The sequence below is a fragment of the Mustela lutreola genome, chromosome 1 (genome assembly GCF_030435805.1).
Source record: "Mustela lutreola isolate mMusLut2 chromosome 1, mMusLut2.pri, whole genome shotgun sequence".
Lineage (NCBI taxonomy): Eukaryota > Metazoa > Chordata > Mammalia > Carnivora > Mustelidae > Mustela > Mustela lutreola.
In genome coordinates, this window is record NC_081290.1 from 164,136,462 (window position 1) to 164,163,619 (window position 27,158).

The 27,158-nt window shown below is 36.2% G+C and overlaps 1 protein-coding gene and 1 long non-coding RNA gene across 3 annotated transcripts in view; both read right to left on the minus strand.

Annotated features, from left to right (window-relative positions):
* Nucleotides 1–27,158, minus strand: part of PPP3CC (protein phosphatase 3 catalytic subunit gamma) — a 94,215-nt gene continuing 67,057 nt past the window's right edge. Inside the window, exons 7-14 of one of the 2 annotated variants that reach the window (XM_059178419.1) lie at nt 24,729–24,806; nt 24,548–24,642; nt 20,688–20,813; nt 19,726–19,797; nt 8,439–8,520; nt 7,523–7,620; nt 1,665–1,694; nt 1–510 (exon numbers count right to left, since the gene is read on the minus strand). In XM_059178419.1, the coding sequence (XP_059034402.1) occupies nt 284–510; nt 1,665–1,694; nt 7,523–7,620; nt 8,439–8,520; nt 19,726–19,797; nt 20,688–20,813; nt 24,548–24,642; nt 24,729–24,806 (808 nt within the window). In that variant the 3' untranslated portion in view covers nt 1–283. The remainder of the gene's footprint in view (nt 511–1,664; nt 1,695–7,522; nt 7,621–8,438; nt 8,521–19,725; nt 19,798–20,687; nt 20,814–24,547; nt 24,643–24,728; nt 24,807–27,158) is intronic. The other variant, XM_059178430.1, reaches the window with a different exon arrangement.
* On the minus strand, nt 4,392–7,516 carry LOC131834171 (uncharacterized). The gene is made up of 2 exons (XR_009354785.1): nt 5,233–7,516; nt 4,392–5,008 (listed from the first exon to the last, which is right to left on the minus strand). It is a non-coding gene; the product is annotated as an uncharacterized LOC131834171 (long non-coding RNA).

The window sequence follows — 27,158 nt, forward strand, 5'->3', positions numbered from 1 at the left end:
TGGAGGTTTCCAAGGCCCTTTTATTAGGGGAAGGTCCCCTTTGCAGCACAGAACTTCACATATGTAATAGACAATCAGATCAGTTCTTCAAAAGTAGGAAAAAAAGGGAAAAACAAAACAGATGCACTTTTTCTATATATTAAACATAAATTAAAAACAATTTATAAAATGGTCACCTTTCTTACAGCATAAATGCAGAGTGAATTATGAATGCACCTCCAGGTTTAAGTTGTTAAAGTTGTTTTTGTTTTGTTTTCCAATAAGAAATAAATAAAATTTGTTCTTAAGTTTTGGATCCACCTGTGCCACAGCAGGGCTCTGCGTCATTATTGGCTCTTCTCCCCCTGTCACTCCTGTGTGCAGCACTGGGCTGTGCAGGGCCCACCAATTTCACTGGCCCATCAGGGTACAGGCTGTCTTTTCGGGGTGGCATCCGCTCATTAATTCGGTCCAGACCTCGGGCTTCTTCAAAACTCCGGATCCTGTGCTGAAGTGAAAACCCTCTGATGGCTACAGGAAAACAGGAAAGGGAGGAGCTCGATTAGACAACAAAGCAACAAGCTTGAAGTTTTTTAGCATACAGCAACTTCCTAGAGAAAACCATAGAAGGGTCAGAACACATGTCTGGTGAAGGTAACAGGCAATATTTGACTTGAATCAACCTCACCTGAAGCTACTGCATCTTATGGCAAATAGGGCAGTTGAAACTGTGCAAGTAATTTTCACAGAAGCTCATTATAATTAATCATGGCATAAGTAAACCTGACAAATGGCTAACAAGTTCATTCTGAACCTCAACACATTTGAGTAAGGGTTTCTTATGGGCCTGAAACATGCTTAATGTAAGAGAAAAGGCAACATTGGAATAACAGAACAAGTTGAACAGAGTAGTCAACTTTAGCACAAACAGCGTACTGATCACCAAAAAAATAATAAAAAAATAATAAAAGAGCTCATCTTTTCATTTAGAAGGACAGCTTTTTCTCATGCACAACCAGGAGCTAAATGTAAGTTAAAAGGCATCTAGATAATAGCTTCTGGATATCTTCCTTCTGACTGAACTTTTGTATCACCAAGGAAAGGCATTCCCATTTTGAGCTACCTTACATAACAACACAATTAAATTAATAACACAAGTTTATAAATTCTAATGATTTTCTTCATCAGATTCCTAGATGACCTGTTACTCAAAATTTGTTTTCAGAGAAACAGAGATAATTTAGCTTGACTTCCTTAGGGCAACCTCAGAAACAAATCAAACTAAATCCTAGTCCACTTTTGCCTCTGCTCTTGATATCCTTTAGAACCATTAGATAAAGAGGCTGACCTATTTGAGTTTCTAGTAATCACATAGAAGTCACTTCTATATGGAAGGGCTACAGGATTAAACCACCTGATTCCTCATGACCAGTTGCTTAAGCTTCAGCCATTGCATTAAAACTGACAGAGCCCACAGAGGACTTTAGCTATGGAGAGGGTAATTTACATTAAACAAATACGGGATACAAAGGAAACACTTTGTGAGCATGCCTAGAAATATTTATCCCTTTCCTCACTGTTACAGTTCTGGTGATGCAATAATAGACTACTTCAAATGCTGACACAGCTCTTTAAAACTAGTAGACAGACATAAGATCACATCTATCATAGGAATATGGCCATACCTTCCCGGGCCTCTACCGCTTCTACTGTGGCTGTAAGAGGCAGGAGCAGTGGCATGCAAAAATGAAGACAGAAAAAGAGTGAGTAAACCAACAGTATTGCTGCCAGCACAGACAACCCAGGCTCCCACCTCAGCCTATTCCCATCCATAATAAAGGTCAACTAGTTAGAGAAGCAAGTATTACTGTGAAACACTAAATTGGGGGGAAATGTGATGTGGGAGAGTTTCTAATACTTTTAACATTTTGGGTGGTATAGGAACCCTTTTAGCTAATAGCATTTATAGCTAAGACAATGGGTCAGTCAAGCTGACTATAAAAAACCGAAAGTTATGTTGCTTTCCTCATTTTTAAATAGCCAGCTGCTAATGTACGTTTTGACATTCATGTATCAAAATAACTTGAGTCAAATAATTTAACATTACAACTGTTCTTTAGTTTCTAATAGCTCAGATGGTATTAAATACACTGTTGCTAGGTCCTACTCAAAACAGTTACTTGAAACTACTTATTGTTCTTAAGGAATTTATGTGGGGTCCAACTGTCCTTTTTAATTACTTAATAAAAAAAGAATGGCCTTTGAATAACAGATTAGCATTTGGAAGGAGAGAAACATGGGTTTTAAGTGAGTGGTTATTTCTTGCCTAGGGGTGGAGTACTAAACTGGCAAAGACATAAAAGTACTCAATACCGGACACAAATTCCTGTACCATCTGGGATAGGAGATCTAGTAAAAGCTGCCATTTCCAACCCATATGGTTTCCATTCACTGTGCAGGAGAGAGCGGGCCAATTATTAAGAGGACTTTTTCCTTTGGTGATGGAAAAGGAAGCAATTTAAAAATTAGTGTCAACAGGTAAACTTCCTTGCATCATCTTTTTAAAGCAGTAAAACCCCTAATACATGAAAAGGTTACAGATTGTTGCAAGAAAGATCTTATTAGAAGAACCCTCTCAGTTCCTCCAGTACTGATTTTTACAAGTCAGGGAAAAATAATGAACAGGACAGTTTGCTGTTCCTGAGGTTTTGATATCAGTAAGAAAGGAAAAACTGGAAGAACTGACAGTTAGCTTCCTGTCACAATGTGAAAACTGGAAACTTGGAATCAATTTATCGGGAGTGCTGAAATTTGTCAACCACATGTAGGCCTGTGGTAAAGCAATGTCACACCCTCTCTAATCTCCTCAAATAGAACAAATAAATATTCACAAGAAAAGGTAGTGCCTTCAAACAGTACATTTCTCCTGCTGTTACAAAGTTGAAGAACAAAGCATAGCCTGAAATTTGTATATAGGTTATTGGTCTAATTAGATTTTAAGTGTTATGTGGTGAAATGTGTACTAGTATTACACTGTCTTGGGTCCTTTTGGAATGCTTTTTTGCACTGGGTATAAAGACACCAGCCTGCATTAAGGGGCATTATATATAAGAAAAAGTCTCAAACCTCCCCGAGAAACTGGTTTATTTACATTTAATTTATATTTATATATATATTTTATTTTATTTCTTTACTGAAACATAATTCACATACTATAAAATTCACTTATTTAAAGTATACAGTTGCCTGTATACTTTATATACTTTTGCCTGATCTAATATATTTAGAGCTGTATAACCATCACCACAATCTATAGTTAGAACATTTTCATCACCCTCAAAAGAATGCTATTTACCTCCCTAATCCCTTTCCATTAATCCTAGAGCCAACCAATAATCAACTTTGTCTCTACACATTTGCCTGTTTTGGACATTTCAAATAAATGGAATCGTACCATATGTGATTTTAGTGACTGGCTTCTTTCACTTAGCATGTTTTTGTTTTTTGTAAAAGATTTTATTTATTTATTTGACAGAGAGTGAGAGAGGGAGCACAGCAGGGGAAGGGGCAGAGGGAGAATTAGGCTTCTTGCTGAGCAGGGAGCCTGACACGGGGCTCTATCCCAGGACCCTGGGATCATGACCTGAGCCAAAGGCAAACCCTTAATGACTGAGCCACCCAAGCTCCCCTCATTTAGCATGTTTTTAAGGTTTAGTCCCATTGAAGCATGTACCAGTACTTCATTCCTTTCTATGACTGAACAGTACGCTACTGTGTGAAGAGCCACCTCATTACGTGATGGACATCTGAGCCATTTCCACTTCTCGGCTCTAAAGAAAAATGTTGAAGTGAGTATCTGCGTACAAGTCTTTGTGTGGATATGTTCTCAGTTTTCTGGGGGTATATAGCTAAAAGTGGAACAGCTGGTCATAAGGTCAACTGCATGTTTAAGCATCTAAGGAACTGTCAAGATTGGTTTCCAAAGTACTGCACCATTTCACATCTCCATCAGCAGGGTGTGAGGGTCCTAATTTCTCTACATTCTCATCAGTACTTGCTACTATCTGTCTTTGTGATCACACCCATCCTGGCGGGTGTGAAGTGGTATCTTGTTGTGGTTTGGATCTGTATTTCCCTAACATCTAATGATTGAGCAACTTTTCCCATGCTTGTTGGCCACTTGTATGTCTTTGGAAATGCCTATTCAATTTTACCCATTTTTTAATTGGGTTGTCTTTTTATTATTCAATTACAAGGGTTCTTTCTATTTTCTAGATACCAGTTCCTTATCAAACATATGATTTGTAAATATTTCCACCCATCTATGGGCTGCATTGTCTTTTCACTTTCTTGATGATGGTTCCATTTCCAGCACACATGTTAATTTTGATGTAGTCCAATTTATAACTTACTTGTTTTTTATTTTATGGCCTTTGTAAATTTCATTCAGTTCCTGGCAATCTTCTTTATTTCAGTACTAGGGAGCTTGGGAGTAAAATTTGTGGCTATCTATTGGCTTTTTGTTTGTTTGTCTTCCTTTGTGCTCCAAATTCCAAGCATATTTATTTTTACTTCAATGTGTTATATGTATACTGTAACTTATTCAAATCCCTCTAGAAACAAGGTAAGGCATAAATGAATATATGCTATAAAGCCATATGGGATATTGTTGGTGGAAAGCTCTCCAAGTAAAGTTACAGGAACAATAAAAGGTCTTTTTTAGCTAATGCTCCAGTTTGCCAATGAACTTGTAGAACTAAAACTCTGATTGGAAAATGACAAATGCACCTTCTGTCAGTCGATAAGAGACATAAAAAGCTCTAAAAAGTTAGCTCCAGCTTAGTTTTATTCTTATGCATTCCTGAAGATGTCTATCAATTTCAAAAGCATCAATAAAAAATTGTATTTGTTTGTAACACTCATATTCCAATTAGGAATGAAGAGAAACTTGGGACTGAGAACAAAAGGCAGACCAAAGACTATACACAAACAAATCTCCAAATAGCATATCCATATAATTCTCCTCCTACTTCATCCCAGATCTGCTCTTTTTCTTTTTTTTTCTTTTTTTTTTTTTTAAAGATTTTATTTATTAATTTGACAGAGAGAAATCACAAGTAGACAGAGAGGCAGCCAGAGAGAGAGAGAGGGAAGCAGGCTCTCTGCCGAGCAGAGAGCCCGATGCGGGACTCGATCCCAGGACTCTGAGATCATGACCTGAGCCGAAGGCAGTGGCTTAACCCACTGAGCCACCCAGGCGCCCCATCTGCTCTTTTTCAATGTCCAGACTGAAACAACTTTGTGGATCAGCAAGTTTCCAAAACCTTTCAAGTAAGGACATAGAAGACATTCCCTTTTTCTTCACCCATAGTGTTTCCTACTAATTCCAACCTGCCTTGTCAGAAGTGCTCTCACAGTAACTCACATGACTAATTACCAAAGCAATGGGGGAAGTATTTTGCTCACAAGAAACTGTACATTCATTTGGGAGAAAAAAATTCATCCTCAAATAGTTTACAAATCCTTTCCATGAAACAAAAGAAATTAATTAGTCATGTACTAGGTGCCTCAGCATAGTAGGCAGCACATCAGTCTCATAACTAGTTATGTACTTCCAAGGAGAAAAATGTTCATTCCTCCTTCTAAATAGTTAAACTCCAATATTCCAGTATTTAATTTGAAAGAGGAGGAATTCAATCCCATAAACAGAAAGGGGGAAAAAGGGCTTATTTCTATTAATCAGTATCAGCAGACTTACCACAAAAAGCAAAGTATTCCTATAAGTAATGAGATGACAAGAAAAAAGAAAAACTTAAATAGAAACAATTTAACAAACCAGGGGCAAAAAAGCAGTGAAACTCTAGTTTAAGGTGCTAATGTTTCAACTGCAATTTTTGTGCCTAGAATTAGTCGTCTTGATTGATTAGATCTACGTCTATCCTGACAAACATCAATATTTTCAGCCCAGGGTTCCATAAAGCCCTCTCGTTATAAGACAGAGTCCACACGCTTTTTAGAACTGGCACTCTGCTCTCAGGCAGAGGCAAATACCCTCTCTGAGAAATTCTAACACCCCCAAATAAAACAAGCGTAAGTGGGGTGCTTGGGTGGCTTAGTCAGTTAAGTGACCAATTCTTGATTTCAGCTCGGGTCATGATCTCAGGGTTGTGAGATCGAGCCCCCTGAGAGCTCCATGCTCAGCAGGGAGTCCGCTTGAGATTTTCTCTCTCTCCCTTGCCCCCAACTCAAGTGCTTGCTTTCTAAAATAAATAAATCTTTTTAAGAAACAATATGTAAGTGAGACATATGTGCACATATCTAAAGCGCACAGCTCTATACATTTTTGTGTATGAATACCCATGTATAACTACTACCCAGACAGCGATATAGAACACTGCCATTACTCCAGAAAGCCCCTCTCTCCTTATGGGTCAATATTTTCTCACCAGAGGAAGTGCCATTCTGACTTCTATTACTGTTTGGCTACTGTACCTATTCTTGAACATATAAATTAGACAGTCTGTGCCCTTTTGTGCCTAGCTTTTTTAGTTTACCATAATATTTGTGAGATTCAACCATGTTTTTGCATGAATTCGTAATGTTATTTTTCATTGATGTATAGTATTCCATTGTATAAACAGAGAACATTTATCTATTCTACTATTGATGAACATTTGGATTTTTCCTGTTTTGGGCTATTATGAATAAAGCTTTAGTGAACATTCTTATGCAAATCCTTTGGTGGATAGATGTACTTATTCCTCTTCAACATACCAGGTCTGGGATTGCTGGATTATGGGGTAGGATATACACTTTGCTTAACTGCCCAAGAGTTTCCCAAAGTAGTCAAACCAATTCACATGACCACCAGCAATGTATCCAGTTCTATTCACCACAAATTTACCAACACTCGGTATTATTAGACTTTTTAATTTTAGCCATTCTGGCAAATATGTAGTGGTATCTCACTGTGGTTTCAATGTCTATTTCCCAGATGAGTAACTATATTAAGCATATTTCCATATGCTCATTGGACACTTTGATACCCTCTTCTGTGAAGTGCCTGTTAAAATCTTTTGACCATTTAAAAAACTGGTTATTTGTGCTTTTTTATTGAGTCTATAGTTCTTTACAGATTCTGAATTTAAGCCCTTTGTCAGATATATGTACTGCAAAAAAATCTTCTCTCAGTTAATGGCTTGCCATTTCCTTTCCTAAACATGTATTTTTAGAAATTCTTAGTTTTAATGAAATTTAATTAATTGATTTTTTTTCTTTTAAGGTTAACAGTTTTTGTGTCCTATCTAAGGACTCTACCTACTCCAACACTCTCCATATTTTGTTTGTAAGTTTTATTTTTTCTTTTATGTTTAAGTTATAATTAATTTTGAATTAATTTTTGTGTATATAAAGAAGAGTTAAGATTCACTTTCCCCCCACGTGGATATCCAATTGCTCTAGTAACATTTATTGAAAGAAGTCCTGATTTTCAATTTTATGTTGACTGCTGGGATTCCATGAAAGGAGCATTTCTCATACTCACCCGTCTCAATAGTCTGTTTTCCTCCTGAGAGGACACCTAGAGGGAGTGTTCCTGTTGGAGTCAGGCCCTTAAGAGTCAGCACACTCTCACTCTCTTCTCTGCAAAGGAAGATGAAAGCCCCGTGTTAATGTCAGGGTGGCTACTGCTCAACAGTTCAAAGATACTAGAAGGGAAGTTAAGAAAAGATGCACAGAGATAGAGGAAAGGTTCTCCTTCTTCCTATCCCCCTTCCCCGACCCAAAGAAAGAGATGTTTTCTCTAAGTATTCCAATTTTTTTTTTTAAAGATTTTTTCTTTATTTATCTGACAGAGTTCACAAGTAGGCAGAGAGGCAAGCAGAGAGAGAGGAGGAAGCAGGCTCCCCACAGAGCAGAGAGCCTGATGTGGGACTCGATCCCAGGACCCTGGGATCATGACCTGAGCCGAAGGCAGCGGCTTAACCCACTGAGCCACCCAGGTGCTAAGTATTCCAATTTTAAGCAACGAGCAGGTTCTTGTTTTTCAATTAGAGGTACTTAATAGCCAGGTACTATTTTAATGCTTCCATTATATCATGCCATTTAACCCTCCTAATAACTGTGTCTTGTTATTATCACATATTACAGGCAAGGAAACTGAGGCTCAAAATCATACAGTAAGAAAAGGCTGAGCTAGAATGTGAACACAGGCAACCTGGCTCCAGAAGCCACACTAAATCACTCCATTCACTACATTTAAGCTCATACCAAAGGAATGTATGCCAAAACATTTCTAGTCACTTTAACATAGAGGTCAGATTCAATGTGCACTTAGTTCTGACTCTGAAGACCTATCTAATCATATAAACTCCAATTCTAAAAAACCTGTTCTGAAATCAACTTCTAATCTTCTCTCAAAATGCTTTGCTCCCACACTGTAATGACAGATTTATCCTTACCGTAGAATTGAGAAGACCCGTGCCATCTTCCCAATGGCTCTGATTTTATTCTTGATGACCTCCTTTCGAACTGTAGTGCCTCCTTCAGGAATACAAAGAATCAGTGAGTTAAAAGACTCTGTTAACAGGCTAGTTGTTAAAAATGCAGGATGAAGTATCTTTCTAAGTTAAAGAAATTGTCATTTTAAAAAAGAAATCAAGGCCTAAGCTTGTTTAGACAAACAGAAATCCCAAGAAGTTCTAAGGTGCAAGAGAAAAAAACACCCAGAAGAGGGGAAAAGCAAGATGAAAAAAATGGAGGGGGTCACAACACAGACAGACTGGATGGACCTACAAGAGGAGGGAACTCATCTGTGTGGTTCTGAAATACAGGGCACAGCAAAGAATGAAACATACACGAGTCGACAGACAGTCACTAGAGCAAAGATCTCTTCTGAGAATGCTGTGGGCCACCTCAGGATGCGGGGGTTTGGCCTGCCAAATGGCAAATGATGATTCACACAGTTGTCTTCTGCGGGCAAACAAAACACAGAGCTAGCTCTCCTCAACTTAGTGAGGGCTGCTTTCATTCTATAATCCTCACTTACTCACATACCAGTGAGTTATTTCCTACCATAGACAACTGTGCAATATAAATTATGATGGTGGGGAAAGTCTTTATAAAGCAACACCAAAAGAGTTACAGAAACATCGTATGGCCTTTTCTCATCTAAGGTTCAGGGAACAGCTCACGCATGAGAAGCCAAGGTCCAGGCATGCACCAGGTGACCACACTCAAAAGTCAGAAAGAGAAACATAGTCTCTCCTTCCTCACCTCTCCAGCTCTCAATATCCTGCAGAATTATATAGCAGGTGCAAAGAAAACATTTACACTAAAACAGAAAAGGGAGGATGGAGAGCCTGTCTGAATCACTCAATGACAACTAAAAAGGTCTAATAAAATTAACAGGTTGTGGTGGGACAGACAGCGAGTATTAAGCTCTTAGCACATTTTAGTCGGATACCTTTCTGATAGCTTGAAATGTAGTGATCTTCAGGGAGAAGAGACACCAAGAAACAAGGAGATGAAGATAGAAATATGGGAAGAGAAATTTAAGTTGACATGGAAGAGAGAAAAAAAATCAAAGTGAAATGCAATGAGAGAAGCTGGCTACTATCTTTATCGGCTCAGAAGAGACATCCTTGGTAGCATGATAGGGTATTAAATTACAGATTTTTTTGTCAGCAGCTTTCCCATTTCTGTTTGTTTTTTTTTTTAGTATATGTGCTGCCGAAGCGAGCACAGCTTTCCCATTTCTTAAAAGTTTATAGTTTTACATTAATTCACACCTGCTGTCATCCAAAATACCCTATCCCCACAAGTCATGCAAATAAAATTTGACAAAAAAAGAGATATTATTTTGGAAACAAATGGTGCTGAAAACAGGGAACAAAAACAAAGAGAAAAATGAACAGTCTACAAATCTCTTAATAAAGCTGTATGTTTTTGTTTAATGGAGCCACTATCTTCCTGTTTCTTTTTAGAGATATTATATATTATAGTCGTTCCCCTTTTCAGTTTCGTATTTTCTTCAGAATCTCAAGTTCATTCACATTGCTTTTTGCTGTTAGTGTTGCTGATTTTCTAGAAGACTTTCCTGAGGTGGCTGGTAATCCTTAGGGTCTGCCTGTGATTGAGAATGGGGGCCTAGAAGGTTCTCCGAGTTGCTGGATGGACCACTGACTGGCAGGTTTACAGGCAGTCATCAGCATGGGCCTTTGTGAGAGAGTTCTTTTGATCAATATTGAGGATGCACATGGCCACTCAACTCACCACTCAATTCACCTGTTTTGGGCAAGGTATTGATGCCCTCAGTTGTATCCCTAATCCAGGAATTCTTTCAGTGTACACTTTTTTTGGAGATTAGCCTCCAGACCTGGAGAACAGGCAATTGCCCAGTGGCAACTAGGACTGTAACTGCTTTTCATACAGCTTCTGCTGAGATGACTTACAGCTCAGTGACCATCTCCCTCCTCCCACCAACCCACAGTTCCCAATTCTAGAAACTGCTCTATCCATTCCTTTGCTTTCTGAGAATTCTGTGCTGGAACTCAGCATTCCCTCTTACTTTAGCTTTCTGGAATCAGCCAAGTGAGGAACATTACTTTGTTTTCCAGCTTCTAAAAATTCCTGCAACAATCTTGTTCATGTAGGTAACTTTTAAATCTTTTTATTGTCAAGTATGAGAAACATAAAACTACACAATACAAATGTATAATGTCTCTCACTTCCCAAAGAAAATCATCCTCTTGACTTTTACTAAAATCACTTCCTTGCTGCTCTACAGTTTTACCATGTAAGCATGTGTGAATCCACAAGCATTATGGTTTTAAATGTTTTTGAATGTTATGTAATTAGAACAATCAAATATATATTTTTGTGCCTGGCTTCTTTTGCTCAAGATTATGTTTGTGTTTTGCCTATTGTAGTTCACTGTCATTACTGTATACAATTCTGCTATGTATACATATGCCATAATTTATCCTTTTTACTGTCAGTGGTCATTTGATCTGATTCCAATTTTTGGCTACTGTGAATTTGACTGCTATGACTATTCTATGCATTTTTCTTTGCTGCCATTTCTGTGACGTATATTCCTAGAATTAGAATGCTCAGTTATGGGCGCCTGGGTGGTTCAGTCAGTTAAGCATCTGCCTTTGACTCGGGTCATGATCCCAGGGTCCTAGGATTGAGCCCCATGTCAGGCTCTTTGCTCAGCAGGGAGCCTGCTTCTCCCTCTCCCTGCCTGTGCTCTCTTTCTCTAATAAATAAATAAATAAATAAATAAATCTTTTTAAAAAATGAATGCTCAGTTATTATGTAGATGTTCAACTCTGGACAACAGTTTGGAATTATCTATTAAAGTGGACATACTAATTTATACTTCCTGTTGCTACACACCCAGGTCAGCATTTGGTGTTCTCGCTAATTCATCTTCAATTTTAGCCAATCTGGTGGGTGTACAGAATCATTCATTGTGGTTTTAATTTCATTTTCACAATTACTAATGTGAATGAACATCCTGTCATATCTTTACAGGACATTTTGATATTCTCTTTTGTGAAGTGCTTGTTCAAGTCTCATCTAACTGACCAGCAGTTCTTTATACATTCTGCAAGTGAGCGGATTTTTTGTTGATTATGTTGCAAATACGCTCCCCCCACTCTGTACCCTGTCTTTTCACACTCTTAAATGGGTCTTTTGATAAATATAAGCTCTTGTTTAACATAGTCCAACTTATGAATAGTTTCCTGTATCGTAAGTGCTTTTTGTATCCTGGTTAAGAAATTGTTCTCTACCCCAAGGTCATGAAGATATTCTACATTATAAATCCTGTAAGTTTTTACTGTTTTACCTTTCATATTTGAATGTATTAATCCATCTGGAAATTATTTGGGCAATGGTAGAAATTAATTCTCATTATTTTCTTAATATCTATAGGGTCTGATGTCTCCACTTTTTGGCACTACCATTGGTTATTTTTGTCTTATCTTATTTGTTAAATCTTACCAGGGGTTTATCGAGTTTTGTTTTCATTTTTAAGATTTTTTTTTTATTTTTTTTTTAAAGATTTTATTTATTTGTCAGAGATAGAGGGAGAGAGAGAGAGTGAGCACAGGTAGACAGAGAGGCAGGCAGAGGCAGAGGGAGAAGCAGGCTCCCTGCCGAGCAAGGAGCCCGATATGGGACTCGATCCCAAGACGCTAGGATCATGACCTGAGCCGAAGGCAGCTGCTTAACCAACTGAGCCACCCAGGCGTCCCGGGATTTATCGATTTTATTAGTCTTTTAAAAGAGCACATTTTGGTATTACTACATCTGTATTTTTTTCCTATTTTGTAACTAATATTCTCAATTTTTTATTTCATTTCATCTATTTTCTTTAGGTCTAAAGTACTATTTATCCTTTTGTCAACTTTTTGAGATGGATGCTGATTTTCTGCCTTTCTTCTTTTCCAGAATATTCTTTTTTTTTTTTTAAAGATTTATCCATTTGACAGAGAGAAAGCACAAATAGGCAGAGGGAGAGAGAGAGAGAGAGAAAGAGAGAGAGAGCAGGCTCCCCTGTTCAGCAGGCTGCTGAACAGAGAGCCCAATGCGGTGCTCGATCCCAGGACCCTGAGACCATGACCTGTGCTGAAGGCAGAGGCTTAACCCACTGAGTCACACTGGCGCCCCTTTTCCAGAATATTTAAAGCTATAAATTTTCCTCTAAGCATAGCTTTAGATACATCCACCAACTTTTGTTTTTTTTCCCCCAAGTTTAAGTCAATTGGTATTTAAGAACTGATTTTATACCACAAGATGTGGTATAAAGGTGAACTAAATTTACAATTTAATTTATTCATGGAAATTGCCTTCAAAATATATTGCAACTAAGCTGTATATAAGATTTTATATGCATTTTGGAAGACATCACACAGAAGCAGCTGTTTTGCCAATAGATTTGGCCACTTTCACATTGCTCTTAGTCAGTCCACCACAAGTATGCAAGGTGAGAGAGTTATCTGGACCTTACTGTGTACACTGAACCATTCTGGGTGATGATTCATCTTCTCTGCTTGTAGAGTGACTCAGGACATGAAGCCAAATGCCTGATTATAATTTTTTAAGCACTCTTTGTAGACAGCATCTCTTTTACTTAACTCTGACCATCCTGTTACTTTAAGGTCAAGTACAACTTAATTATTCTCAGAAGACAGCAGAAGCTGTCAACCACTAAGCATCTGCTAACATGGCCACAAGGTTCAGCCTCCAGCCCTAGGCCCAGGCCTGCCTGCTTGCTGCCTGTCCTCAAACTTTAATATGTACTACTTTTTGTTTTTACTCAGCTCAAAATATTTTCAGATTTTCAATGTGTTTTGTTATTTGACTCATGGGCTATCAGGTGTGTGTGTGTGTGTGTGTGTGTACATACACCTTTTTTTTTTCTTTTAAGGTAAGCTGTAGCCCCAATGTGGGGCTTGAACTCATAACCCTGAGAACAAGAGCCATGTGTTTTACCAACAGAGTCCTCCTGCCGCTCCTATCAAGTGTGTGTGTGTATGTATATACACGTGAAATTTTATTTTATTCTTTTCTTAAAAATTTTTTTAAAGATTTTATTCATTCATTTGACAGAGAGAGACACAGCAAGAGAGGGAACACAAGCAGGGGGAGTGAGAGAGGGAGAAGCAGGCCTCTTACTGAAAAAGAAACCTGACATGGGGCTCGATCCCAAGGGCCCTGGGATCATGACCCAAGCCGAAGGCAGACAGTCCAACTGAGCCACCCAGGCACTCCTGAAATTTTATTTTTAAAATTTACTTATTTTAGAGAGAGAGGGAGGGAAAGAGTGTGAGTGGGGAGAGGGGCAGAGGGAGAGAATCTCAAGTAGACTACTTGCTGAGTGTGGAGCCTGACTGGAGCTTGATCTCACAACCCATGAAATCATGACCTGAGCCAAAATCACGAGTCAGAGGCTTAACTGACTGAGCTACCCAGCCGCCCCAAGTCCCCTAAAAATATGGGGATGTTCTAGATTATCTTTTTGTTACTGATTTATGTATTAACTGCATATGGTCAAAGAACATAGTCATTATGATTTTAAATACTTTGACATCTTAAATTTGCTTTTAGCTCAGTATTTGGCCGATTTTTGTAAATGTTATGTGGGTTTAAAAAGGTATATTCAGCACCTGTTGGATGCAGCATTCTTTGTATGTACATTAGGTCAAGTTCATTAATTACAGTATAATTTTCTACAGTCTTCCTAATTTTGTTTGTCTGCTTGATCCATCAATTACTGAGAGATTATTTGTTAAATTCTCCCACCATCATTTTGAATATTTTTACTTTCCATTGCACTTCTGTTATTTTTTTGCTTGATATATTATGAAGTCATCTTATTAATTGCATATACACATAAAATTGTTACATTTTATTTTTTAGTTTCTACTTCATGTAATATTTATCTAAAACAACTTTTCTCTGGTTGGTGTTTGCATTATCTATTCATTCTTCTCCTTTTATTTACAAACTTTCTGTATCCTTATGTTGTGATCTGTCTCTTATAAAACATAAAGTTTAAAAATCCTACTTGACAATTTGTCTTTTAAACATTAACATTTAATAAAATTTCTGAAATATTCTTAATGATAATTTATTCTATTTGTCTTATTGTTATATGTACCTTCCTTCCTTTCTTGCCTTCTTGTGGGTTATTTTTTATCATTCCATTTTTTTCTATAATTTAAAAGTCACAAACTTAAAAAACTCTCTTTTCTTGAAGGAAACTCTAGATTACAACATATATCTCTTACTTACCAAAATTTAATTTTTTAAAAAGATTTTTAATTTATTTTTAATTTTTATTTATTTATTTGACAGAGATCACCTGAGCCACCTAGGTGCCCCCAAATTTAATTTTTTTCAATTTATTTTTTAGGTTTATTTATTTACTTAAGTAATCACTACACCTAATCTGGGGCTTGAACTTAGAACCCCAAGATCAATAGTCACATGCTCTTCCATCTGAGCTGGTGAGGAATGCCCCCTCCCCACCCAGTGTAATGTTAACAATTACTTTCCTCTTCTTTCCAGATAATTTAATGCAGCCCTCACATAGTTTATTTATCCCACTACCAATTATTATTGTCTTATGTTTTAATTTTTTCTTTAAAACCTAATAAAACATTATTATTGTTGTGTAATACAATTTACATTCGACTTACCAACATATTTTCTACTATTTTTACTCTTTATTTCTTCTTGAATCTCTAAGCTTCCATTTGGTATATTTCTCTTGAATAATATTTTTTAAAATTTCACTCAGAGGACACCTGGGTGGCTAAGTCAGTTAAGCGTCTGCCTTGGCTCAGGTCGTGATCCCAGGGTCCTGAAAACAAGCCCCACATCAGGCTCCCTGCTCAGTGGAGAGCCAGCATCTCCCTCTCCCTCTGCCCGCTGCTCCCCACACTTGTGTGCTCTGTCAAATAAATAAGTAAAAATTGTTAAAATAAAATAAAATTTCACTTAGTGTGGGTCTCTTGGTAATTCTCTAAGTAAATTTTTTAAGGGTGGGGTTTCAAAAATGCTTATTTTCTCTTCACTCTTGAAAGATATTCCTGCTAGGTATGAAACTCTAGGTTACCAATTATTATCTTCCAGTGCTTTGAATATGTTATTCCATTTTTCTTGCTTCTTCTGTCAGTTTAATTGGTCTCTTTTGAAAGTAATCTCTTTTTTTTCTGGTTGCTTTAAGATTTTTCTTTTGTCATCTGAAGCATTTTTACTATGATGTACTCAGGATTTTTCTTTATATTCATTCTGCATTGGTTTACAGGGCTTTTTCAATCTGTGTCTTAATGTCTTGTCAATTTTATAAAATTTTTAACCATTATTTCCTCAAACAATTATTCTATACCATTCTATCTGTGGGACTCCACACACACAGATGATAAGCCTACTCACTGTATCCTCTGTCTCTTAGGCCTTTTTTGGTATTTTATTTTTTCTTTTCATGATTTGTTCTAGATTGGTTTTTTTCTGACCTATTGTGCAGTTCATTTATTCTCTGTTTAGCATTACTGAATCTGTTAGTTCATCTTTCACAATTTAAAATTTTATTTTACTTTTCATTTCTAGCATTTTCTTTTGATGCTTTATCAACTCTGTTTTTATAATTCACAATTTTCTGCCAAAATTTTCAATCTAGTTTTTTATGTTCTCAAACACAGTAAGCATTGTTTTGGTTTGGTTTTTAGCATAGCTATTTTAAAGTTCAGTATGATAAAGCCAATGTCTGGATAACCTGGCATTAGTTTTTATTTTTTGCTATTTCTACTGGTTCTCATTCATGTTGTTGAATCTCATCTGCCTAGTTATTTTTGATTGTGAGTCACATATTATATTTGAAAGACTATATGTAGTAATTTAAAGTCCTACATAATGTTATCTTAATATAGAGAGGTTTGCTTTTGCTAGGTAGGTGCCTAGCAAAATTTAAATTTTATTTAAATTTCATGGATTGAAATGATTTAAAGGTAGGTTGTAGTGCCTTTTAGGGCTATTTTATTTCCAGTTTACCCTTATTCTTACATAGATGAAATCTTCTGTGGTCCCCAACCAAGAAGCAGAAACTTATCAGCCCTCACATCAGCCTTGGCAAACCATGAGCCCTAACTTTTTAAGAGGCTCCATGCCCAGGATGGAGCCCAACACATGCCTTGAACTCACAACCCCGAGATCAAGACCTAAGCTGAGATCCAGAGTTGGATGCCCAACTTAGCCATCCAGAAGCCCCAAGCCCTAACTTTTTAGCTTCTATCAAAAGGGCTGCTCAGCCTCTTAGTCCCTTCTTTTGAAATTCATGAATATCTCTAGGAGAGAAATAGTCGCAAATTTTGGGTTTACCTCTCTAGATTTTTTTCCAGATCTCAATTGGTAATTATTTTGTTAGCTTTCTGAATGCCTCTAAACCAAATTTTTGAATATTGTGTCTAGCCTTTACAGTTATCTTAAGTCAGGGTTGATTCAAACTATCCAGTACGGCATTATTAAAGTGGAAATCCTTAGTTTATATCACTGAAACCAAAATTGTATTGTGGTTTTAGTGTAGTTTCAGAATGGAATGGTAGAAGTATGTTCAATTCACCATCATAACCTAAAAAGTTATTCTTCATTTCCTTTCAGAAAAGAAAATTAAAAAACATGTATCAGCTGATATCTACATACCCTGTAAAAAATGGGAATGAAAGGATTCTATTTGTTTACTTTTGTACTTAACAGAGTATCTAGTACATTTTCCATATTAGCACTGAAAGCTCTACTCCATTCTTTTTTTAAGAGTTGCACGTAATATCACTCAATCTAACTCAACAAATATTTACTTATCATGCTTACTCTACTATACTTAGCTTTAGGGCTATTTTGGTAAGCAAAAAACAATGTGTCCTAGCACCTGGAAAGTTTACAGTTGAGTGGGAGTAAAATATATTACTCTTATAATAATAAAAATAAATGCAAAATTACAATTCTATCAAACGCTAAGGAGAGGTACACGATATGAGATAGCATGATGGGGTACTGGATCTAGTCAGGCAGGTCAGAAATGTTACATGAGGATGTTACAATAAACTGAATGAAAGCTAACCAGAAGAGAAAGGGGGAAAAGAGGCTTGCATAAGGAAAATAATATTCTATGTAGAGAATCTATCATATGGATATGTCATAATTGATTTACCCACCTCTCTGCTGAGGGACGTTTAGACTGTTCTGAATCTGTTGACATTATGACAATACTTTAATATATATTCCTATATACAATTTTTGGCATAATTTTGTAAGCATATCTTTGGGGTAATTAAGAATCCTTTCTTAGTATATACATTAAGAGTTGACAATCATTTCCTTATCTACCTAGATTTGAATATAAATTCTACTAGATCTATTTCTTACATATTCCATCTTTCCCTAACTTAAATTCTTTATTTTGTTTGAATTTTCTCTTGCCGAATTATTTCCTCAAGAAGAACTGGTTCAGGGGTGCCTGGGTGGCTCAGGGGGTTAAAGCCTCTGCCTTCGTCTCAGATCATGATCTCAGGGTCCTAGGATCGAGCCCCGCATTGGGCTCTCCGCTCGGCAGGGAGCCTGTTTCCTCCTCTCTCTCTGCCTGCCTCTCTGCCTACTTGTGATCTCTGTCAAATAAATAAATAAAATCTTAAAAAAAAAAAAAAAAAAGGAACTGGCTCATTATAGTGATCTCCTATCTCATACATAAAAATAATTACAAGCTATGCTCCACCTGCTCTTCACCTTCAATGCAGAATCTAAAACAACTATGTTCAGGACCCCCCTCTATCTGCCCTAAGTAAGCTAGGCTTTTTCCACTATGTAGATGGTTTATCCTAACAGTTGAGTGAATCACTTTAGCACAGAGCTTGGAAAACAAGACAGCCAGAGGTTTGAACTCAGGTGCCACCATCTTTCCAGAATCTTCTGCATTCTCAGTTAAGTTAGGACCTACCTTTAAAACTGCCCACAACATACTTGGGAAAAAATATTCGACTACATATATAAAAAAATGTTACTATATAAAGATCCCTCACAGGCTATAAGAAGCAAAAAATAAAAAGGTATGAAAAGGCAAAAGGTATGAATGGACAAATCACAAAAGAAAAATACATGTGGTCAATTAAAAAAAAGTTCATTAGTCATCATAAAAGTACAAATTAAAATTTTAAAAATACCAGACTATAAAAATGATAATAAACAGTATTGGAGAGTGCACTGTGAACTATACACCACACATACAAAATGGAATCTAGTACAGCCTTTCTAGAGGTTATCTGTATCTGATTTAAAATTTTAAGTATTAAATGACATAGATATTCAATTTCTAGAAATTTATCCTATGAAAATAATCAAGAAAATGTTATTCTCAAATTCCTAATACTGCTTTCCTTTCTTTCATACCATATACCAACATCTGACTTGCATTTATTATTTGTTTTCCCTCCCCTAGAATATAAGCTTATTGCATGTAAGGATCTAAATAGTACTTGTCATATATTAGGCATGTCATAAATAATGGTTGTTGACAGAATGTGTAAAGATTTATCTATAAGGATCTTTAAATCTGTAGGGTTTTAAAACAAAAAAATTGGAAAAAAATCCAAAATCCAACAGCAGGGATTGATTAAAACAAAATTATCAATAAAGACAACTAGGTAAGTGTTAAAAATTAGTCTATTAAAAAACTATAAATGCTGGGACGCCTGGGTGGCTCAGTTGGTTAAGCAGCTGCCTTCAGCTCAGGTCATGATCCCAGCGTCCTGGGATCGAGTCCCACATCGGGATCCTTGCTCTACAGGGAGCCTGCTTCTCCCTCTGACTCTGCCTTCCACTCTGTCTGCCTGTGCTCGCTCTCTCTCTGACAAATAAATAAATAAAATCTTTAAAAAAAAAAAAAACAACTATAAATGCTTATGATACTAATACAGGATTTCACTTTTGTGAAAAAGGTAAAATATATGCAAAGATATGACAGGTAACAATACTAGATCAAGATGTGAACAGTTGGTATCTATGAGGTGGTAGGATTACAGCTAACTTTTTTGTTATTTATGATTTCTTGTATTTTTCAAATTTTATTTTCTGTAATGAACACAATTCTTTTTTCATAAGACAAAGAAAATTATTCAAAACAAACTAAAACCAAAAAACCAATACTTCATTTCTAGTTCAAACAAGAAAAGGCAAGTTTACCTTCAATTTCATCATCGGAAATCAATTCATCATCAGAGCATATGTTGAGAATGTTAACCAGCATCTCTGTGACTATATGATAAGACAAAATAACCCAAAATGTATACAATTAATAAGGCATTTTCTCTAAAATGATAAGAATGTATAAATAAACACACATGTTAAATATAGACAAAAATGATTTGTCATCATGCTATTAAGAGTGATTATAAAGAGTAATATTAAATCTAGACCTTCAGGTTTATATACAATTTGGGGAAATTACTTGCTTCAGTAAAAGTCTGGTCTTTGAAGATTCTATTGTATAATTACTTGATTTCATGAGACTACTGTCCAGAGCCTTTTCCTCACCGATAGGTATATGAAAAGATTTTCTCCCATTCTACAAGGAAGTTAAGCTACCAGGTCTATGCCCAACAGATTTTTTTATATTTGCATAGCTTATTTATATAGGTGCACAAATAAAATTCTACAGGACACTATTTCCTATTTAAATCTCTTTATCACTGAAGAAATCACTGAAGGAATGCTATAGTGACTTATATTATTTTAACATCCTGATCACAGTAGGATAGCTACTTTAATAATTACAACAAGAAGACCACAATTAACTAGAACTATAATTTAAAAACCAAGTTTAAAAATTAAATAAATAAAATAAAAAACCAATTAAGTGCCATTTAAAAATCTTTGTACTCTCTGAGAAGTGCCTGATGATGCTGATGTACTTACAGACACAAAAACAATCTTTGTTATTATTGTATAAAGCCATCAAAGCACATACACACACACACACACAAATCTTTGTAGAGAATAAAGACTTTAGAAAATACTTCTGATAACTTTATTTATTTAGTTTCTGTAAGTTTAAGAAAAACATTTCTGAACCATCAGGAAGCTCATGCAAAAATAAAAGTGTGCTCCATCACTAATGAAGACAACTGATCATCCAGTTCTCTTACCTTTTTCCCCAACAAATGGCAAAGACCATGTGAAAACATCCATAAAGTTTGGAAGCCAATAGGGGTGTGGAGAACAGTTAAACTGCCTGATATTCATGACATTGTTTTCATATTTTAGCACAGCAGCTAAAAAGGAAAAGGCAGGAAAATCTGGTACAGAGGAACATGACATGGCAAATGGTATACTTTGTATAGCTGTGCACCTATTAAACAGAATTCATAAACTTCTATTTGTAAGTTCAGGACTCGTTATCTAAGAGCAGATGGAAAATCTTAGAGCATTTTACACAGTTCATTCTTTTAAGAATTATCCCAAGGAACAAAGTTACCTAAAGATCTCATATAACAAAAGTACAAAAGAAACTAAGCTCTGAAACTTCAAAGGGTCACTACACAGTAACCATCTATAGAAATCTCACATTCCACATTAGAAAAAATTTTGTCATAATTTCCCTTTATAGGCCAAATGGTTACAGTTACAGCTCTCTTTTGAAGGCAAACATTTTTCACTAAGCAAACACAGCCTGTTTTGCTAGTCATTATCCGGAGCCAAAGATTTTATAAACTCTCTGGGAGTTTATAACATAGCAATTATCAATTCATAGTTGGGGATACAGATGGCAAACTTGGAGCAATTTTTATGGCTCAAAAGTAGATTGTATCATCTCTGCATATTACATAGAGGATTAAAAAATATCCATCTCTCCTATACAGAGTCAGTATACTGCTAACACCACATAAATGTTGAACTTAACCAGTTACCATGAGCATAAGCACTCATCACCATGAGCATGGGCCCTGCAATGCTGTTTGCATTATTGTCTTTAGTCTTACTGTTTTGATAAATAGAATCAGCTATGAAGCACTTCAGAAATGACAGATATAGGTCATTTCCTGGTTCCTGTTTCTCTGCTTATTAAAGGATAGCCTCATGTACTCAAAATTTAAGTTACTGAGCGTCTAAAATGTGTACCATGGGGATTGTAAATACATGAAAGGAGGATCTCCTACTCTTAAAAACCTAACAGTGGATATAATATACATGTCCCATTATTTTCATGTACATATTATTTTATTTAGGTTAGATGAATACATAATTATTCAATAACCCCCTCAATATACACAGGAAAAAGAAGTGAGAGGTGGGTCTTCACAGTGGATTATTAGAAATGAGAGTATAACAAATTGCTTTTGGGTATGTTCTCAGTGGACACAAAAATAGGAAAAGAAATCTTTAAAAATCATGACTTAAGGATCTTTCACATAATCACTGGAACTAAGAAATACTTGGTAACAATATGCAAGAAAGAAAAGCAACAGAAGAAAGAGAAAAAGGAAAGGGGGAGAAGGTTGTCATTTTCAAGAAAGAGGTACTTGGATGGGGAATGACTGAATACCAGGAGACACTTTCATATACCACTCTCTTTCCTAAAAAAAAAAAGTCTGAGGAATAACCAAGGAAAATAAGAATGTTTCAAGATAAAGTTACCAATTTTGTCAAAGTCAACAGAAAACCCTGGTAGATGGGACTGTGACTTAAAAGTTCACTAAAGGAATAATCAGTATCCAAACCGGGTTAGAGTCGGGCAGAAAACAAGCTGGCACTTAGTGAGTGAGTGAAGTGACTGCTGTGTTGGTAGCGGGTTTCAGGTGAGCACATTGATAAACCCACTGTGCAGGCAACAGACACTCTTCCTAGTGAGTTTGCTCTTCATCCCAAATATGAGGACTAGGGCCACGAAGTGTCCTTGAAGAAGTTGCCAATACAAGCAGCACATACCATTTATCACGGAAGAAATAAGAAAACTAAGTCTCTAACATATTGGGAATATTAGGAAGAAGAAAATAAGAAATAATGGAGTTAGGAAGAAGCAGAGTGTTGTGGGATAGCTAAGACTCAGAAAAGAATGACGAGATGTAAAAAACTAGATGGCTGAAAGAGAACTGAAGTCAAAGAATTGTTTTTTAAAATGGATAGTAAGCCACAGAGATGACTGATTCAAATCAGATTGAAGTGAGATGTGCCACTCCTTGGTGTCCCTTTAAACAGGCTACGTGGTAAGTATACTGTGGACCTCTTTTAAACTCAACTCCCCAGCTGCATTTACAAGGTATGACTATAAAGTAATGAGACTTAAAAACCACCAAACTACAAACACACCAGACGTTATATATGAGATGAGTGTGGTCCTCTGATATAATCACACTAGGCACAATAACAGTAAAATGTTACAGTATCATAGCAACTTCGAGTTTGACAGACACTTTTAATGTTTATTTTTAGCATTCCAACTTAATTCAACAACCTTCTATGACAGGTATTTTAAAGATACACTGAGGCTCAGAGAAGTTAGTTAAGTGTCATGTTAGCTGTGAATTTGAAAGTGAAGCAGGACTAGACTAAAATTTTTTACTCCTAGCTTAGTGCTCTTTTTAATAACCTTGCTGCCTTACTGTATATTTAGTCCAAAGATGCTGCCACTACTCAAAACATTTTTGGAACTCCTCTTTTGGAATCGCCTCCAGACCCATTTTATAAGCAACACAAGAAAAACCAGTCTCATTACCCTATAATCATACCTTGTTTCGGACCCCAAACAGTATCATCTAGCTTGATCACTCACCTTATTCACCAGTCTTGACTCCAAATGACTTTTGGCTGTTCCAAAAATCAAATCCACCCTCAAAGGACGAAGATTTCCCATCACTGAGGATAATCAAAAGAATGTGTCGCAGACTCTGAAGGCAATGCCAAAAGAGGAGTTCCGAAAATGCTTTGAACAATGGCAGCATTGTTGGAATAAGCATATAGCTTCCCAAGGTAACTACTGTGAAGGGACAATACTCACTTGGATATATACGTTCTGGCATGTTTGTACAGAAGTTCTATTATTTTATAGTCATACTTTATAAACAACAAAGGCTATTACAGAGGAAGATTGCCCTAATACAAAACTTAGAAACAATGAATCATAAAAAATTAAAAAAAAAAAAAGATTTTGGGGTACCCAGCTGGCTTAGTCAGTAGAGTGCAGCTCTTGATCTCAGGGTCATAAGTTCAAGCCCCATATTGGGCATATACAAAAATAAAAATTTCAATAGGATAAGGTCTTAGAATTTCTGGATTGAAGGCAGGTTTATATTTAATCCTCTCTGTTTAAACCTCTCTGAGGTTTAGAAAAATAATGTGACTTACATAAAGTCACACTATTAGTTTCTGGCAGGGCTTGGACTAAAATGATTTTTCTGACTTTTTGTACATTATTCATCTACTTGTACCATTCCTCAAGAAAAGCAAAAACAGCTTAATAATTTACAAACAGTATAATTCCAAATAGTGATACTTTATTAAGGTACTGTTCCAAATAAATTCACCAAAGGTAATAATTTATGATAACTATCTAACTTGAACCTGAAATAATTTCTTCTTATGTATTTTTAAAAAGATTTATTTATTTATTTTTTGGGGGGGTGTTGGGGGGAGGAGCAGAGGGAGAAAATCTTCAAACAGTCCCCACTGAGCACAGAGCCTGACTCAGGGCTCAGTCCCATGACCCATGAAATCATGACCTGAGCTGAAACTAAGAGCCAGAGGCTCACCTGACTGAGCCACCCAGGTGCCCCTGTTCTTTTTATATTCTGATTTAGAAGTATACATCAGAACTATTATGAACCTTATTTATATTTACAAAGAGCCTAGTTAGTAATCCTTAGGAGATGAAAACCAAGCAGTAGCCTAAATTCTAAGTTTCTTGGCCTTTGTTTCAATTAAGACCTCTTATATATACACATACATATGATTATATTAGAGCTCAGAATTATTCACAAATTCAAATTCAAATATCACTGGGATCCTTTACCTTTATTATTATAGACATCTAGGTAATTGGGGGCAGAGAAAATTGTAATGAGTGACGGAAAGCCTGTTGTTTGGCTCTTCCTGTACATTCGATACCTGGAAGAGAGATAACAGTCTGTCTGTCTTGGTATAAAAGGCAAAAACTCTGCAGTGATAATTGGTACAGTTTTAATATAACTTACCCAGCATCCTGGGCTTCATGGGCTCTGATTATTGATAACAAATTATTGTTCTGCAAAAATTCACAAACTGCAGGGTAGCTGAAAAAGAAAATTAGAAAACATAAACCCAGAATTAAAACAACTGGTTTTTATTTTTTAAAGGAGAACTTTTTTAAAGTAGGCTCCATGCCCAACATGGGGCCTGAACTCATGACCCTGATGATCAAGGTAGAGTCACATGCTCCACCAACTGACTGAGCCAGTCAGGCACCCCTCATATATGTAACTTTTGACTCATATATGTAACTTTTGACTCTCTCAAAAGCTGGTCTGTTGAGTAGAAGCCTTACCCATAACATTCAATTGACACATACTTTGTATGTTTTATGTATCATATGCTATATTCTTACATTAAAGTAAGCTAGAGTAAAGAAAATGTTAAGCAAGAAAAAATAAGCAAGAGAAATACATTTCTATAATGTATTATATTTATATAAAAAAAACCCGTGTTTAAGTGGACCTGTGCAGTTCAAACATGTGTTGTTTAAGGGTCAACTGTATATAATTTTATACATCTGCACATTGACATAGTTGGTTCTTGTTATTTGCAGTAGCTATCTTATAAATACTACATTAGTCAAACCTGAACCACTGTTCCTGGAGAAAATACACAGAGTCCTGTGAGCCTCTGGTCACATTTTCATTAACCAATCAATACATAACTTTGTTTTATGTGTGTTTCTGTGTAAAGACACCTTATTTAACATATACTATTAATTAATTAACATAGAACTCATGGACAGCAGTGCCTTAAGTCATACCCGAATGAAGCTTGTATAACATATATGTATTTTCTCTGTAAGACACATCACAGCCTTCTTACACGTAGAAATACTCAGTAGCACTTAAGCTCTATATTGGGGGCCATTTAACATAGCAAAATCGCCAACAAAAAATGTGAAAAATATTGCACTAAATGGACCACAAAAAGAATGGTGTAATAATAATCTTAAAGCATGAAAGCTGAAACAAGACAGCAAAGCAGCTCCTTTTTAACCTCAGTTAGGAACACACATGGGGTGACAAATTTTTCATCATTCTGAACATGTGCATGTCTGAATGACTGTGATTGTACTGTGAGTGGTGCCTTTGCAGTTACAAGTAATTTTTAGCAGGTAGGCAAATTTGAAGATCAGAATTCGTAAATAACAAGCATCAGTTGTATACCCACAGGAATACACTTTAGAAGAACTTCTTGGGGCGCCTGGGTGGCTTAGTGGGTTAAAGCCTCTGCCTTGGGCTTAGGTCATGATCTCAGGGTCCTGGGACTGAGAGCCTGCTTCCCCCCCCCCTTTCTCTCTGCCTCTCTGTCTACTTGTGATCTCTGTCTGTCAAATAAATAAAATCTTTAGGAAAAAAAAAAAAAAAGAAGAAGAACTTCTGGATCAAAGGCCCTTGGCATTTATAATAGAGAGATGCTGTTAAGCTCATCTCCAAAGAAATCATACCAGTTTATGTTGTACAAACAAGAAAAAAGTATTATGCTCTTTATTTTAAGCAAAAAGAAGTTTTACTTTTTAAGCAAAGTAAAGAGAGGTTTTTTAGGGGTTTAGTCAGTTGAGTGTCTGACTCTTGGTTTTGGCTCAGGTTTGATCTCAGGGTTGTGGGATCCAGCCCTGTGTCAGACTCCATGCTCAGTGCAGAGTCTGCTTGAGATCCTCCCTATGCCCCTCCCCACCCCCAGCATGTGCATATACTCTCTCTCCCTCTCAAAATAAATAAATAAAATCTTTTTAAAAAATTTTAGAAGGGAGTAAAATTTAAATGACTCGGAAAGTAATAAAACAAGGTTGCTTAGAAGAATGTTACAACTATGACAATATTAAGGCTTTTCACTTATTTTATGTGTATTTCATTTAATAAGTGTTTTATATAGGCAATTAACAGAGACTTGAACTAAATGTATGCATTACTTGTCACACTAAAACAGTGGCATTAAAAACATTTAGACTTCAAACCTCTATCTCCCTATTTTTGAACAGCAGAACAAAATAAAAGCTCACATACAAGATTTAAGACAACAGCCAACTTCCAGGAAATGTCCTTGGGCTTAGTTCACAATGTCCTGTTCTTTTTATATCTTTGCCTAGAGCAGTGGTTCCAAATGCTAGAGAGCTTTTAAAAAAAAAATAACAGGATTTTCCTGTCTCAGACTCACTGAATCAGAATCTCTGGGGGGAAGAGCCAACAAATCTTTATTTTTAAAAAAAGCTCATAGATGATGTTTGGGATGAAACAATCAAGGTTGTTTGAGTCAGAAAATAACATTTAAGCACTGTAAGATGTTCTGTTCAATTATGTTCAGTATGTTACATTTAGGTCCTAATGAAGATACTCATGTATGAGGGAACAGAATACCTCCTAAAATGTAAAAAAATAAACAAGGATTTT